Here is a 17,224-nt window from a genome sequence, read left to right on the forward strand (position 1 = left end):
CTCCCACAGCATCCCACAGCTAAGTTGAGGAGGTGTGGTCTGGACAATAGAGTAGTGAGGTGGGTTGCAAACTGGCTTAAGGAGAGAAGCCAGAGAGTGGTAGTCAATGGTGCGGAGTCTAGTTGGAGGCCAGTATCTAGTGCAGTGCCTCAGGGGTCAGTACTGGGGCCTGTATTATTCAATATATTCATTAAGGATTTAGACGAGGGAATTGAGTGCACTATCAGCAAGTTTGCTGATGACACTAAGCTGGGAGGAGTGGCTGACACTGGAAGCTGTGCTGCCATCCAGAGACCTGGACAGGCTGGAGAGTTGGGCGGGGAAAAACCTCATGAAATTTAACGAGGGAAAGTGTAGGGTCCTGCATCTGGGCAGGAACAACCCCAGGTTCCAGTATAGGTTGGGAAATTACATGTTAGAGAGCAGTGTAGGGGAAAGGGACCTGGGGGTCCTGGTGAACAACAGGATGACCATGAGCCAGCACTGGGCCCTTGTGGCCAGGAAGCCAATGGTACCTGGGGTGGATTAGAAGGGGGGTGGTCAGTAGGTCAGAGAGGTTCTCCTGCCCCTCTGCTCTGCCCTGGTGAGACCACACCTGGAATATTGTGTCCAGTTCTGGGCTGCTCAGTTCCAGAAGGACAGGGAACTGCTGGAGAGAGTCCAGCGTAGGGCAACAAAGATGCTGAAGGGAGTGGAGCATCTCCCTTATGAAGAAAGGCTGAGGGAGCTGGGTCTCTTTAGTTTGGAGAAGAGGAGACTGAGGGGTGACCTTATTAATGTTTATAAATATATGAAGGGTGAGTGCCACGAGGATGGAGCCAGGCTCTTCTCGGTGGCAAACAATGATAGGACAAGGGGTAATGGTATCAAGCTGGAACACAAGAGGTTCCACTTAAATTTGAGAAGAAACTACTTCTCAGTGAGGGTGACAGAGCCTGGCCCAGGCTGCCCAGGGAGGTTGTGGAGTCTCCTTCTCTGCAGACATTCAAAACCCGCCTGACATGTTCCTGTGCAACCTCACCTGGGCGTTCCTGCTCCAGCAGGGGGATTGGACTGAATGAGCTTTTGAGGTCCCTTCCAATCCCAAACATACTGTGATACTGTGATACTGTGACTTCGAAACAATTGATTGAAATCATTTCAGTTGACTTATCATCAGGAATTTAGTGGTGACCATGATCAACACTTCGAATTTAAACCTGAAGGGCAACATCTCCACCCCCATCCAGTTTCAAGCCATGAAATCCCCATTTGTTTAACCACTCTGTGCTTTTAATTAATTAATTCTAATTATCTAGCACCTTCATTAGGAGCTCACACCACATCCTCATTTGGATGGGATGGCTCGTCTCTACCATGCAATTAAAGCATTGCTGCTTTTCTTCATGCCTTGGAGTGAAGGAGGAGTGCATGTGACAATGTGTATGTTATAATACACCTGATTGTGATTGCGTTATGTGCTGTTAGAAAAACAAAATGAAAACCCAGCTATAACATTTTAGTAGGAAAAAGCGTAAAAAAGGCAATAAACTTGAATTGTAGTATCGCTTTGAGTGCAGTATAATATTTTCTATTATTGGGTAGTCCTAGGCAACTCCTGTTACATATGTATGCACTTGTAAATATATCTCTTTGAAGTTGTTAATATCATCAATTCTTACAGAATTTATGCTGTTCCTTCTGTAACCCTCTAACACATTTGCAGAGGTTTTAAAGCATAACAGGAGATGATGCTTGCAGCTGATTATAAGGGTCTTATTGACATTTAAAGCTCTACTGTGATTAGCCATTATTAAATCATATGTTTATCATTAGGCAGGATAAATGTGCATAGAAAGTATCAGGAGTGATTATAATTAGCAGTGCAGAAGCGCATTGTCTGCACTTCACTTCTCCTGAACTGCATGGTCCTTATTAGCACAGCTCGCTAGTGCCCAGCTCTGTGTAGAACTGAGGGGTGTAGATTTAAAAAGACATAAAATATAATGTTTACTATGTAAATATGTGGCCTGTGTCTGTAAAATTATAAATAATTATATGGGCATATTTATGTGTGTGTATGTTTATTTTTTTATATATATTCATGTGTGTAGGCTTATGTAATTTTATGTATCTGTAGTAATGGATATAGAGTCGGACATATATAGGTATAGATATAGATACAGGTATAGATATAGATGTAGATGTAGGTATAGATATGGACATAGATATATAGATGTAGATAGGTATAGATATAGATACGGATGTAGATATATGGATACGGATGTAGATATATGTATAGCTACAGAGAGATTATAGATATAGATATAGATATAGATATAGATATAGATATAGATATAGATATAGATATAGATAGATATACGTGCGGTGTTCTGGCCTCGGTCCCGTGCTCCCCGGCCAGTTGCCAACTGCAGAGATTTGTTTGAACGGAACAGTTTCCAGCAGCAATCAATGGATCTTCATTGTGCTGGAGAGGCACCAAATGACATTTTCCCATTTACCGAAGTGTATGAAGAGCCGGAGCGTGAGCTGCCGGGCTCTGCCCTTTGGGGACCAATATCAAATACGATATCGGGAAGCATCGGAGGAGCACGAGTCACTCGAACGTGTCCGTTCAGCACTGAGTGGCCAGGATTAGAACAGGATGAAACCTTTTATTTTTCAGCGCTGTTTGCTTACGACCCATTCAAATCCATTGGGATGCAGCAGCAGGGAGAATTGTTTCCAGGAAGGAAACAATTAGAATCAGAATTATGGGACATAACAGGAAAAAAAGGTTAATTGGATTATTTGTTGTTCTCTGAGCTCACTCAACTAGTGTGGTCAGCGTAATAGTTATGCCCTTGCTATGAAGATTGTATGAAAGAAATAGAGGTGGAAACTTGCATTTCCCACTGAAGGATGGCAAGTACTTTCGAGGAGCAGAAAGATGCGTTTGTGGTACCTGTTTGTGACAGGGCACTGTGATGCTGTTGGACATTTCCATCCAAAAAAAACAACCAACCAAACCACCAACCTGTCCTTAACTCATTATTTTCACATTCACTATGCGTTTTTATTTTAAATATTCAATTATCAATGAGTTTTTTGCCATTCCTGACTAAGCAAGTCGCCTTTTCACCTTGTGCGACAACTACAGCACATTGAATACAGACCACAATTGTCTGTTCCTCTCTGAACAGAGAGCAAGACTCATTTTGTTCTCCAGAAATCTCTCATCCCAAAGCTGTGGGTCATTCCTTCCCACCAGCTTGATTATAAAACTAAAAAAGGCTGCTCAAAAAGGAGTTTCTGCCTTGAAAATGAGAAGAGACTTTAAATGTGACGCATTCGCAACGCAGTTTGAGAAGCAAAATTGGAATTTGCACATTGAAGGTTTTACATACTGCAAAGGTGCTTAGGGAGGGAAAACTCATTAACCAGGGTGTTTATGAACTAAAGGACCAGCAAATAAAAGCCAAGTAATTTCTCGGGTTTTTATTCATGACAATATTTGGAAAGGTTTTTTAGAGTCTTTTTGCTCATTTCTGTTCCCTGTAGTGAAAGGGGATATGGGGATGAAATTAATTACATGCTGGAAAAAAAAATAACTATAAGTGCAGAGGTCTTTAGAGTAGTTGTATTTAATTAAACTGTTTCTCTAAGGAGAAGCTCTATTAGAAACTGTATATGTGCAAACATCTATAGTTAATGCAAATGTCTAAACCACATCGAAGATGAAAATCGGGAGCGTGTGGGATCCTGCCCATCCCATTCACATCGTCTTGGTTTCTCGCTTTGTGCACCGGTAATTTGTTGCATTTGGGTTTACAACTGGATTTTGCTTCTGAAATATTCTATATGGTGTAGTGAATGGTGCAAAACACTGAAGTCTTGGAATTTTATCCAAGACCTGAAACTCAAGTTGGAACCAAATGACTCAACGCATCCCCACTTGGTAGGTGCTCGGTCATTAGGATGTGACGCTCAGTTCTGGAAAGCTCTTGAGGTCGAGGAGAAATGAGTCATTTACTTTGGGATTAGGGTGAAACCTTCCTGGATTTACCACTGTGAGAAACAGGATAATGCACTAAAAGTGTCCCAAATCTCCCGGATTTGTATGTGACGACGTGTCCCAAGTTACAGCGACTCACCCCATTTCTTCCTTGCCTTGATTCCCTCTCATCTCGCAGCTGCTTCTCGATGCTCTTTCCAAAACCCCACGTACTACAGCTAAACTAAAGCTATTTCAGCTCATTTTAGTGCACGCTTAGCCCATCGTCCAGCGGATGAGTTTTACGTTACCGGTTTCAAATGTGTCCCCATTTTCATGCTTTCTCACGAATTAATTTGTTTGCTTGTGCAGTTCACAACAGGTTTTTCCAATTTTGACATTTTGCTAATTACATTTTTCCCTTGTTTTGTTGTTTGTTTTTTTTTCCAGCTCTCGTAAATGTGAAACTTTGGGCTATTGATCGGCAATGTTTTCAAACAATAATGATGAGGACAGGCCTCATCAAGCATACTGAGTATATGGAATTTTTAAAAAGGTATGACACTTGTTTACTTTCTCCAAAAACCTGCCATCCTCATCTTTTGACTCTTTTTGTGTGTGTGTGCAGTGTTTGATTTGTTTCCTTCTCATCTCTTGTGGTTTCATTTGCTGTTTAACTCTCCGCAAGCCTTAGAAGGGTCTTGGCGCAGTTTGGTTCCATTCCCATTGGGAGATATTGAGTCACGCAGCCAAGCTCCAAGAGAAAAAGCTTTAATATGAGTCACTCAAAGTATATCTTATTAAAGAAAATACCCATTAAAACAAAAAAACCCACCTTTTTCTAGAGAAAAGTCTGTTTTGGAAGCTATAAAGCGAGTCTTTCAGAGCATGATAAAATGCAACAAATGGGGAGGAGGGTAAAATGATGATGCTGGATTGGGGATTTGGGCCAAATCTTTCACATTTGGGCTCCTTTCCCCCACCTCTCTCCAGGGGAAATCTATACCTGATTAATTTCTTTTGTATTTTGGATTTGGCCCATTTGAAGCACACGGAAATGTTTTAGCAACTAATTCAGAAGCTGCTTCTTTATTCCAAAGAGGTTTTTGGGGAAATGCGCTGTTGTAAGATCTAGAAGACCCGAGTAATGATACACCCCCTTCTAAAGGGTGTTTTGAGTGGAAAATTGATCCTCCGCAGCCCTATAACAGGTAACAGGTCTCCCTGATGTGGTTGTACTAATTTTTACCCTGCTGTGTCATGTGCTTGATTTCCTTTTGTTTCTGACCTGCTTTTTTATGTGTTTTCAAGCATAAGGCTTCTAAAATTGGAAAATCACGCATCGTAGGTTCGCTTGGGCGTTCAGCAATGTAAACGGGAGGGTCAGGCTGTATTCATTCGACTTTCCATTGGTTTTTCTTCTGTTAGTACTGGAGGAAAAAGGGAATAGAAAAAGAATATATTATTAGTATATATAAATAGCTATTATTTAATATACATAATATATTAGCCACTTAGATCTGCCCAGCTGACTCTTGGCTGGGTTGACATCCCAGCTCCTTGGGGCCTGGGGTTTCACCTGTGATTATTTTCAGTCGTGAATAAAGTAAATAACAACAAAATAATGACACTCGAAGAACTGGCCCAGGTAGCACGAGAGGACCAGGAGCTCCATGGAGACTGTTCTGCTGCTCAGAGGTGACATCAAAGCGTAGGCATCAAAGTTGGGCCTTTCCCAGGTGTCGCAGTTGATGGTTATTAACAACCAACCTCAGGAGAAGCAGCAGAACCTGTTGCCATACTGAAAGTGCTTAAAAAAACCCCTGAATTCAAACACGAACAAGACTTGGCCTTGTGTGCCGGTGAATGGAACCCCCAAAATGAGGATCAGATGGGGTTAGAGCCTCAGAAACTACACACACATTAAGCTCCTAAGCTTTGAGTTTTAATAGAGATTTTCTGAAAGATTGTCAAGATGAATTTGGATGCGGGTTCCACAGAGCCTGCCCAGCTTGGATTTAAGAGCAAATAGTGTGAGGAATAACCCAAGAAGCGTTTTCCCCGCACTGTGTCTGAGCTCCTGGGCCACGGCCCGTTACAGGGTGTCCAGCCCATAGCGCTCCTTAGAAAGGCCTAATGTTTTCTTCCTTAAAACGTCCAGTTTGAACTTGTACGTGAGAGTTGTAGCGTGGGGCGGATAGCTGGAGGAAAACCGTCACCAAATGGGATCTACCCAGCGTGTCTTCCAGTTGTGCTCTGTGCATCAATAGCTACCTCGAGCTCAACAGAAATGCCATTTATTGCATAAAGTGCTCATTTTTAAAGGGCGCTTTCCTTCTGTTTTTCAAGGAAATATAGGTTCCGTCTTGAAAACATGGAGTATGCCAATTGCTGACCTTATTCTGTGTTCCTTTTGTTTCTTTCCTAATTAATAGCTGGTTGAAAATGCTCTCATTAAGAAATTAGATGAAATAGAAACAAAAGCTTCAATGGTGCCTGCTGAGAGGAAGGGGAGTGGGGATGGAAAGCGTTATTTTCTGCGTGCAGTGTTCTAAAAAATTCACCCTGTCTAATCTTGTAATTAATTGCAGTAATGTCATGGTTATTCTCATCAATAACATATTTTCACCTAGGAACAAACTGAGATAGAAATGCAGCTTTTGGGGGTGAACTGACAGTGTTTGTATCTCTGCATTCGTCTTGCTGCACTCGTGTCACCGGGGCTCCTTGGAGTCATTATATGTCATTATATGAAATACATGCGGCAGTTTTGTCGTGTTTTTTCCATGGAAGACACATCCCAGTGACATGGAGTGTGTGTAATGCAGTTTGTTCTTTTGAAAAAAAATATAAAAGTATTAAAAATATATATATAAAAAATAATAATAAAAGGACATTTTGTGGTCAAGAAATTATCACAGAATCCCAGAATGTCAGGGGTTGGAAGGGCCCTGGAAAGCTCATCCAGTGCAGTCCCCCCATGGAGCAGGAACAGCCAGATGAGGTTACACAGGAAGGTGTCCAGGTGGGTTGGAATGTCTGCAGAGAAGGAGACAATATTCCAGGTGTGGTCTCCCCAGGGCAGAGCAGAGGGGCAGGAGAACCTCTCTCGATGTTTTTTTGCGGTATTTCAGGAGCTCTGCATGAAAAAAAAAGCTGAGTTTCAGCTTTGGAAGTCACACAAATTCTTTTTTACGGCTTTAAGTTCCATTTGAGCTGGGGACGGCTGAGGGTACCTGGCGGGCGGTCTGTGTTTGCGGGAGGTGGGTTCACTGAGCACCCTGCGCAGGCGGGCGCTGGAGCGGAACTGAGATGGTGCCGCGCGGTATCAACCTGTCAGCTTGATTCTGCCCTTTACAAGAGAAATATTCTTTCTCAGCCTTCAGTGAAGAGAAGGTCAGGGTAAGATTTTTGTAATGAATTAGTTTAGCAGCCACAGTCCAGACTCAACCCCTTGTGAATGATGCTAATGCATGTGAAGGGGCTGGGGCAGATATTTTATAAGCGATAGAAGTTTAATATTGACCAAGTGCTTTTTAATCTAAGGAAAATCTTTGCTGGAGGCAACGTACCACAAGGAAAAGGAGAAGTGAAGAGAAGGAGAAAGACTCATGTTCTTGTTGATGAGGAAAGGAGAGGAATAATTGCTATTTTATGTGATGTGTGAGCGTTTCAATCAAGGCAGCCGCAATATCCCGGTGAAGGGGACTGAAGGCAGCAGCCCATGAACCACCCCAAAATATTGGTGACAGTGGCTGCTCTATTTGAAATGTGGCTTAATACAAATGGGAATAAGACTGTATCTCATTTTATAATGTCATTGAATCTTAGACTCATAGAGCGGTTTGGGTGGGGAGGGACTATTAAAGCCCATCCAGTGCCAGCCCTGCCATGAGCAGGGACATCTTCACCCAAGGGAGGTGACAGTGCTTTTGTTCCAAACGTCCCTCTCTGGGGCCATTTAGGGTTTTGCAGAAATGGTGAACTGATCCATCTAGTGGGAAAGAAACGGTTGTAGGGACCAGGAATGCAGAGATGGAAACCGCAGGCTCCGCGGTGGAGCCCACAGGTAGCAGCGGTAATAAGACATCTGCCATGGTGAGGATTTTTGAAGCGTTTTACTTTCTTTGCCCATTGTTTTTTAATTATCATTATTTATTTAACTTGGCGTTTTCTTGAGGATGTAAAAAGTGATTTACCAGTACTACATTTACATTTTAAAGGAGAACATAGCCAAATATGTCCTTTTTGTCCCCTACTAACAATAAGGAAAAGCACCTTCAAAGATGGGCTCATGATCTCAGTAGAGACAAGATCCTGTTTCGGTTTAAATCTCTGCCATCTTCTTTTAGTTTATTCTACTGTAGTGGTTCCAAGTCAGCATCATCCAGGTGAAATCTATTCTGCAGGTCCTTTATGGGCTTTCTTGCACAGAAAAGAGACAGTTCATTTATCCCTAAAGGTTAAAATGTAAAGCAATGAAGCTTTGTAACCTCTCATAGAAAGAAGGGAGGAAAGATCATGCACAAAGATTCACTGTTGCAGGGGTAAAAACCAACAGAACAAATAGAATTCAGCTTAGTCAGCAATCCTGCCATGGAAGTTGGACGAGAGAAACGTTTTTTTAAAACAAATATCTGTAAAACGTGCTGAAGATAAACCAGCCCAGGAGACATGGGAGCAAACTGGGCAGGGGCGAAACCGGCACAAACTGGAGCGAAACCAGAATCAGGCTGCGGGTATCGGTGCAGGATCCGTGTCGTGTGCATGGTTGGCAGAGGATGTTGCTGGGGGGTGGTTTGTGCCTGTTCTTGCAGGTTACACAAAGTCTGGAGCTCTGGGAACACTTGTGTTTCTGCAGTGGTTTAGCCCCTTGCTTCATTAAAACTGGTAATTAATTGAGCAGGTGAGGTGATGTCAGGAATTAGGACTTTTTCTCTCGGTTCTTAGCCTTTAAAAATAATGATGTTTATTTTTACTCATTTTTAATTCCAAATCCTTCTTATTTTTTTAAGGTGAATGCTGTCATCAGTTCTTCCCATGATCAGAATCACATGTTATTTTTTCAACACCTGTAGAGTCTGACTTATTAGAGAGCAGCGTAGGGGAAAGGGATCTGGGGGTCCTGAGGACAGCAGGGTGACCATGAGCCAGCACTGGACCCTTGTGGCCAGGAAGCCAATGGTACCTGGGGTGGATTAGAAGGGGGTGGTCAGTAGGTCAGAGAGGTTCTCCTGCCCCTCTACTCTGCCCTGGGGAGACCACACCTGGAATATTGTGTCCAGTTGTGGCCCCTCAGTTCCAGCAGGACAGGGAACTGCTGGAGAGAGTCCAGCGCAGCCACCAAGATGCTGAAGGGAGTGGAGCATCTCCCGTGTGAGGAAAGGCTGAGGGAGCTGGGGCTCTGGAGCTGGACAAGAGGACACTGAGGGGTCACTCATTCATGTTTACAGATATATAAAGGGGGAGTGTCAGGAGGATGGAGCCAGGCTCTTCTGGGTGACAACCAATGATAGGACAAGGGGTAATGGGTTCAAACCGGAACACAAGAAGTTCCACTTAAAGATGAGAAGAAACTTCTTCATGGTGAGGGTGGCAGAGCCTGGCCCAGGCTGCCCCGGGAGGTTGTGGAGTCTCCTTCTCTGCAGACATTCCAACCCGCCTGGACACCTTCCTGTGTAACCTCATCTGGGTGTTCCTGCTCCATGGGGGGATTGCACTGGATGAGCTTTTGAGATCCCTTCTGATCCCTGACATTCTGGGATTCTGTGATCTCAGGTACAGATCAATCAGCAGGATGCGATTAGTGGTAAACCAAGGCTTAATGTGGATTATAGCTTTACAAACAGGACCAGAATCTGGGCCTCGGTGTTTGCAGTGATGCTTCAGGCCAGCGGGGATGGTCACACTTGACTCGCTGCTTGTTTGGAGAAAGAAAACTCCTGTCGGTAACTTTGCATCGGGTCAAACCCAAGATGTATTAAGGTGTTCGGGTTTGTTTGGAGTAATCCGCCCTTACCAAATTAACATTTTGTATTGTGACACGATGTGGATGTTTGTGGCTGGATGGCCCAAGAAGGTTGTTTTCCACACTTGGTGGATGCCTTGGATGGCTTTGCGGAGATTTCTCTTAGACGAGCTGAGGAGGCAGCTCAGAATAACTGGGTGAGACTGGTTAGGCTGTTGTGTTATATGGTGATAATCTCTGGGCCTTTGATCTATCAGCTATTCATATTTAACATGTCCAGGTTAGTCTTTGATCTATCAACTCTTTAAAATGTCCCGGTTCGTCGTTCACGGCCTGTCTGCAGCAGAGTGGAGCCGAACAGTGATACTTGTTATTAGAGCATTAGAGATGGATAAATCGTGATGAACTGTAAAAGATGAGGCATTTTGGAGTCTTTTCAGGCCCAGTTTGGGATTCCCTGCCTAAAGAGATAAAAGACAATCCAGCACTGAGATGAAATGGGGTGTCTAGGAGTTGTTTAAGTCAGCTCTGAAGCGTGCTGACGTGAAGGGTTCTGTCTGTTGGGAAATCATCTCAACTGCAGAGGAAGGGTCATCATGATGAAGTAGGAACGATAGAAAAGTGAAATACACACATGTAACAAAATATGCTGCTGATGAAATTGAATAACCGCTAGAATTAGTTCTTTTGAAATCAATGAGTCTAGGTAGCTTACATCAGAGAGTTGTTGGGGGCGGGGGTTTGGTCATTAACACTGATTTTAATGAATCTTGCAACAGCTCAGAGGTTCCAGAAGTGGAAGGCGGAGTTTATGTCTGACCAGTGTTGATGAAATGGGCCGATACTGGTCTTGAACAAAATATACGGCAGCTGAAATGAGATTCAGACCGTACAGAAGATGTCAGGATTGTGAGATGTAGACCTTGGGAGTTTTTTTCTGGGTCTTTTAGTTGGTGGAGCAAATCTGGATGGTAAGTGTGGAAGCATTGGTGTTCTGCAATCAGACATGTGTGAGGAGCTTGGCCTGGCGTGTAGGAGCTGCAAGTTGGCTTAGAAGAGGGTTGGAGGGTCTGCATCAGTGGCTGGAAATGAAACTAATTCAGTCCTGGGGCAAAAATATTGAAGAAGCCCTTGTATAGAGAGTCTGAACCAGGACAGGGATACGTTGCATGGGGTTGAGAGAAGAGCCATGGAAATGATGATGGGGTTGAAAAGGTGTTTGATACTGAGGGACACAAGGAGCTGAGTATGTCTGGTCCGACCTAGAGAAGACAACGGAGTAACGTGGTCACGGTTTATGCAGGGAAAAAGTCTTTAATAAAAGGCTCTTAAAAAACAGAAAGAATATCAAAGGATAGCAGTGAGCCTGGTGTTATGGCAAAGGTAATTCTTAACTGTTGAAACAATATGAAAAAGATTATGATGGGTTGTCTTGTTCATTTCAAAATCACATTTTGATATTTTTCTAAAAATTGTGTTGTGCTTTAACCAATTAATTCAAAAAGTCCTGGGTTGCACCAGGAACAGAGTACGCAGTTTATTATCTGGCTTTTCTGATTTACTAATCTGTTATTTGTAATTGAACTGATACCCACTGAGAATGATTCATGCAAGTATTGATATTGGATTTAACGTTTAGGAGGAATCACAGAAAACTTGTTCCTGCTGCCTTTATCTGGGCGAAATGCTGTAGTCTTTACTCCTTCATTTATAAAACAATACTGATGTGGTTTGCTGCCAATGTAGAAAATAGCAAGGGGTGTGATGCTCAACCATTTCTCTCTTTTATGACCTCAGATGTTCCCGGGTTGACATCTGCCCGTGTGGTTTGACCAGGGTGGCTGAATTGGGCCAAGTGCCCCATCCAAAGAATCATAAAATCATAGAATAATTTTGGTTGGAAGAGACCTTAAGATCATCGAATCCAACCATAACCTAACTCTGACTCTACCCCACATTCCTAAGAACCTTGTCTAATCGCCTGTTAAACCCCTCCAGGGATGGTGACTCCAGCACTGCCCTGGGCAGCCTGTTCCAATGCCCCACAGCCCTTTGGGGAAGAAATTGTTCCCCAGATCCAACCTCAACCTCCCCTGGCGCAACTTGAGGCCGTTTCCTCTGCTCCTGGCGCTTGTTCCTGGGGAGCAGAGCCCGACTCCGCCTGGCTCCAAGCTCCTTTCAGGCAGTTCAGAGATCAGAAGGTCTCCCCTCAGCTCCTGTTCTCCAGCTGAACCCGCCAGGTCCCTCAGCCGCTCCCATCACCTTGTGCTCCAGCCCCTCACCAGCTCCGTTCCCTTCTCTGCACTATCTCTAGTATTTTGATGTCCTTCTTATGATAAGGGGCCCAAAACTGACCCCAAGATTCGAGGTTTGGCCTCACCGGTGCCCAGTGCAGTGGCACAATCACTTCCCTGGTCCTGCTGGCTACACTATTCCTAATACAAGCCAGGATGCTGGTGGCCTTTTTGGCCATCTGGGCACACACTGGCTCATGTTCAGCCGCTGTCACCAACACCCCCCAGGCACTTTCCAGCCGCTCTTCCCCAAGCCTGCAGCGTTCATGGGGTTGTTGTGACCCAACTGCAGGACCCAGCACTTGGCCTTGTTGAACCTCAGACAACTGGCCTCAGCCCAACAATCCAGCTGGTCCAGACCCCTCTGTATGGCCATCCCACCCTCCAGCAGATCAGCATTACCGCCCAATTTGATGTGATCTGCAAACTGACTAAGGGTGCACTCGATCCCCTCATCGAGATCATTGATAAAGAGATTAAACAGAACTGGCCCCAATACTGAGCCCTGGGGACACCACTTGTGACCGGCCGCCAACTGGATTTGGCTCCATCAGAGCCTTTCAGTTCCTCATAAGTGATCAGTGTTGAATTATTAATCCATTAATGAAATGAAAGGCGCAAGCCCAGTGGCCCGAGGAGCTGGGTTTGCATCTGGGCGCTCTCCAGGTCGCTGTGCTTGGTGAAAAGCAAAGGCAAGATGATCTGTTTGAAGACCAGGTCCTCCTCTTAACCTTCTTCTTCAAGGCTTCATTTCCCATGGCCCATTGAACTGTGTTCTCTCCTGGAGCCCTTGGGCAGTGTGCAGCCATTTGATAGTCACAGACATTTCGGAGCTCATGCTTGTGTCTGACATTTCTCATCAAAAGCCCATTTAGCCACCTGTCCAACCTGTTATCACACCAGGCAGCCCCTATTGTTGTGTCATATTTTCATGCTCAAATTCCAAATAGACACCTACCAAAGCATCCGACAGTCTCCTGTCCTCAAAGGAATCACTTGGTGACGCTCAGGAGGATTTGAGCCGTGCCCAGCGTCTGCTTTAAAGTGCTTTGCTTTTGACCAAGCAAAGCGAGTCTGGTCTTCTTGGCAGCCACTCTGAAACTTTTTATATACCAGTAGAAATGCAGTTGGAGGCTTCCAAACTTCATTTTGCTTCAGCTGATACTGTTAATCACACGTTAACACATATCAGCTCCTATGTGAAAGGAGGATTGTTGTCTTTATTTTTATTTTTCAAATGAGGGAGTGACCTGAGCAGTTCTTGACAGGAACGTACAGGTTTAAGTTTAGCTTCTGTATTGTTTTCCCTTCTATGAAGAAATACCTGAATTTCACCACGATGTATTTGATCCCATACAGAAGCTTTTTAGAAGACTTGAGAGTAAGTAACATTTTTACGTGCCTTAAATTATTTAACAGATTTTCAATTACAATTGATGAAGCACCTTCATCTACAAAGCAAGCCAAATAGTTTGATGACACTGATAGGTGCATTTGCCCGATTGAGGCAGCTTTAAAGACGTCTCCCGAAATCAGTGTCACTCTATTATTGCTTTTGCTTTCTCGATCCAAAGTGATAGTTAAAAACGCAGCGGGCCAGTTGTGTTAAATGAATCCCAGTATTTTACACCGATGGTGCTTTATGAGCCATCAAAGCCCACGGCACAGAAACGCAAGCGCCGGGTCTGCCCGGGGTCCGTCGTGCCTTTGGGTTACGTTAGCTGGTCCTTTTTCTCCTTGCAAAACTATTCATTGTCTCAAGCTGGTAATTGGAAAACCAGCTGATGTCTCCAGTGAAAACAAAACTAGTGGGCCCCAAGGAAACCGTGTTTATTGGTGTGCGAGTTGAAATGCTGAAAATATGTGCCGCGTTAAGGAGGGAAAGCAGTAGAAAAAGTGCCTTTTTTCTGCAGCTGGTGGAAAAGTTTGAGTACAGACTAATTGCTAGAAGGATATCTTAGGCTTCATGTTTGAAAACTGTGTATCCAAACTGCCTTTTGATCCTAATGAAAAATCGGAGTTTGCCTGCAAATACACAATGCCAAGCAAAGCATTTTGGCAAACGATTTATTTGATGAAAAATGCAGCTTTAGGGCTGAATAATTTGTTGACGGAATATTTCAGAAATAATGAAAGAAATTTCTGCTCTCTGGATGATGGATTCCTTGCAGGATGAAATGACTACGAGGCTGAGGGGAGAGCAGCGCGTGTCATTTGTTTGGGGTTTAGAAAGGCTTTTGACACTGTTGCCTGCAGCGTTATCATTTGGAAGCTGAGGCCGAATGGGCTGGACACACGGATGGTTGGATGGGTTGAAGGTTGGTAGGATTGTCGGGCTTGGAGAGAGGTAATTAATGGTTTTGATGGTGCCTGTGAGAAGCAGAATACGTTAGGGGTTGATCCTGGGGCAGATAATCCACGTCGTCGCTGGATGGTGGGACAGAGTCACCTTCAGCAAACGTGCATCCAGGGGCTGTTGGTGTCAAGTGAAAGAGTGGAACTTCGTTTGAAAGAGACCTTGAGAAACTTGTGTGTTGGGTCAAAATCAACCTCATGAAGCTCAACATGGAGTATTATAGAATTATAGAACAGTTTGAGTTGAAGGGCCCTTCCCATCTCCCCCAGTGCCCCCCTTGCCATGAGCAGGGACATCTGCACCAGCTCAGGTTGCTCAGAGACCCATCCAGCCTGGCCTGGGATGTCTCCAGTGATGGTTCATCCACCACCTCTCTGGCCAACCTGGGCCAGGCTCTCACCACTCTCAGGGCCAAAAATTTCTTCCTCATGTCCAGCCTGAATCTCCCTCCTTTAGTTTGAAACCATCACCCCTTGTCCTATCACAACAGGCCCTGCTCAAAAGTTTGTCCCCATCTTTCTTATGGGCCCCTTTGAAGTGCAGAAAGGCCGCAGTCAGGTCTCCCCAGAACCTTCTCCAGGCTGGTAGGCCTCTGCAATAAAAAATGCCACTTTCTTAACAGGAATTGTACCCATCACCTTTGTTTTGCCTTCTAGTAGACTAATGTTGTGTACTGGTTTTGCACCACTGTGCCGTCTTCCTTTTTCAGTCTCGTTCTTGCAGTAATGAGCACTTCTAGATACCGGTGGCTTTAAAGTAGTGGCACATCTTTCCTGTGACTTCACATTTCAAAGCAAGTCTACAAATATCAACTGCTCTTCAAAAACTGTTAAATAAATATAACTGGGACTTTTGCACTCAGTAGCTTTGATTGGAAAAAAAAAAGCAAGCAGGGTGTTGTACATGCCTGAGTAGTTAAAAACCTGGTATTTTTATTTCAAGTTTAGATATTTATGAAGGCTAAAAGCCACAGCACGAAGTAATACTTCACATGATGACCACCACATAAAGGAAAAATAGGTCAGGCAGGATCAGCTTCATTTCCATGGCAACCGCTTGATCGCTAGTGGAAAAGGCGAACTCGAGCCTAAGTGCTATTTCTTGACATTAGTTTCATTGCTGGGACTTAAAGGGGTTTATTTTTACAGTGACCTGATGGGCATCGAAATGACAATAAACAGCATTTCCCTCCTTGACAGCCTGTGTGCAGCTCCACGGCCTAATTTAGGCTCTTGTAGCCATTTCTGCGCACTGGGGTTTGCCAAGGGTTTCCTCCTCCTGGCTGTGCTGGGAATCTTGAGCTGTAGCCTGACTTAAGCCTAAGCCTGGCTTAAGGACTGTGAGCTTTGTTTGGGTGATTTTTTTGTCGTGGATTTTTATTTGCTTGCTTGTTTGTTTTTTCCTATTCAGAGGTGCAGTTAAAACTAGGTGTCAAAATCAGAAACGTGACAGTTTAACTGATGCACTTGAGGGGGTCACAGTGACAACAGGACTTACGTGAGTTTTATCCTCTTGCTTATCATGTCTAGAACTGAACGGACATGATAAAATTCCCAAAACAATAGCTGTCTGAGGTTTCAAACTCTACATTTAGCGGCTACGGGATGAAATTTTCCTTTTCTCCTAGAACTTGCAGGGTGGTTTTGATGAAGCTACAGGGAGGACCTTGGTGTGCAGCTTCCACACACTTTGCATGGAGTAATTTTATTATCAGACTTGTTACGTTGCTTTGACAAATGCAAGTTGCCACTAATAGATTCTGCTACGGCAGCGAGTCCGAAGCATCAATTCACAGCCTGGAAAGCTGAGATCTGGGAAGGAAATGAAAACATGAGTAAGTTTTCAGATCTTAGATGGTAAATATTTAACTGTGTCTCAGCAGACTGTTCCTCTTATAGCTGCTCCCTGAGTTCAGGCCCACACTTAAACCATTCCCAAACCCTCGAAGTTTGGCCTCGGGTGTGATCAGAGATATAATAGAAAGATTTCTGATGACAGATTTCCTTTGGGCAGGAATTCCGATGTCAGTGAGTAGTCAGCGATTCATTAGCTTGGGTTCCGCTTTTTTACGAAGGATTTGCTGACGTTTAAATTTGCTGTGAAGCCGTTCAGCATTTAGGAGGTGGTTTTGCAGCACGAAGACACAGCGTTTTGCACAAGTCTTGCTGTAAACAGCCTCCGTCTTTGCCGCTTTCTCCTGGCACGGGTTTTAGTAGCGCTCGGTGAGGCGGTGTTGGCTGAGAACGCACTTCGGGCTCCGTTACAAAGGATGCGTTAGAAACACAGACCTAAACCAGATCGCCTCCTTTGAAAGATGCGCGGCCTGAATCCGAGCGTCGGAAGTTAAATTGCAGTGGCTGAAGAACAGAAGAAAACTTGGGGTAACTGGAATTACACCGTGGTGCCTGGGTGGTGCCAGTGAGGCGCGGAAATGACCTTAGAACCCCTGAGGTTGTAAGGAAGGTGTGCAATACAACGTCGGACACACAGGGAAACAATTCACCCAGAATGTGTGTATTTTACAGTAGTTGTGAGCTTGGTTAAATACAGTAAAGTGTTACATATTCATGAAAATTTTAGGAACGCTTATACATATTCATCACCTGTCCCCGCGAAGGCGGTTCTTATTAAAA

At 44.2% G+C, this 17,224-nt stretch overlaps 1 protein-coding gene across 3 annotated transcripts in view; it reads left to right on the plus strand.

Moving 5' to 3' along the window:
- Positions 1-17,224, plus strand: part of PRKG1 (protein kinase cGMP-dependent 1) — a 468,886-nt gene that overhangs the window by 287,745 nt on the left and 163,917 nt on the right. For all 3 annotated transcript variants that reach the window (XM_082054422.1, XM_082054421.1, XM_082054420.1), the window contains exon 4: positions 4,424-4,529. In XM_082054422.1, coding sequence (XP_081910548.1) covers positions 4,424-4,529 — 106 coding nt within the window. The remainder of the gene's footprint in view (positions 1-4,423; positions 4,530-17,224) is intronic.

This window comes from Streptopelia decaocto (assembly GCF_964273445.1).
Source record: "Streptopelia decaocto genome assembly, chromosome: 5".
NCBI classification, from domain to species: Eukaryota; Metazoa; Chordata; class Aves; order Columbiformes; family Columbidae; genus Streptopelia; species Streptopelia decaocto.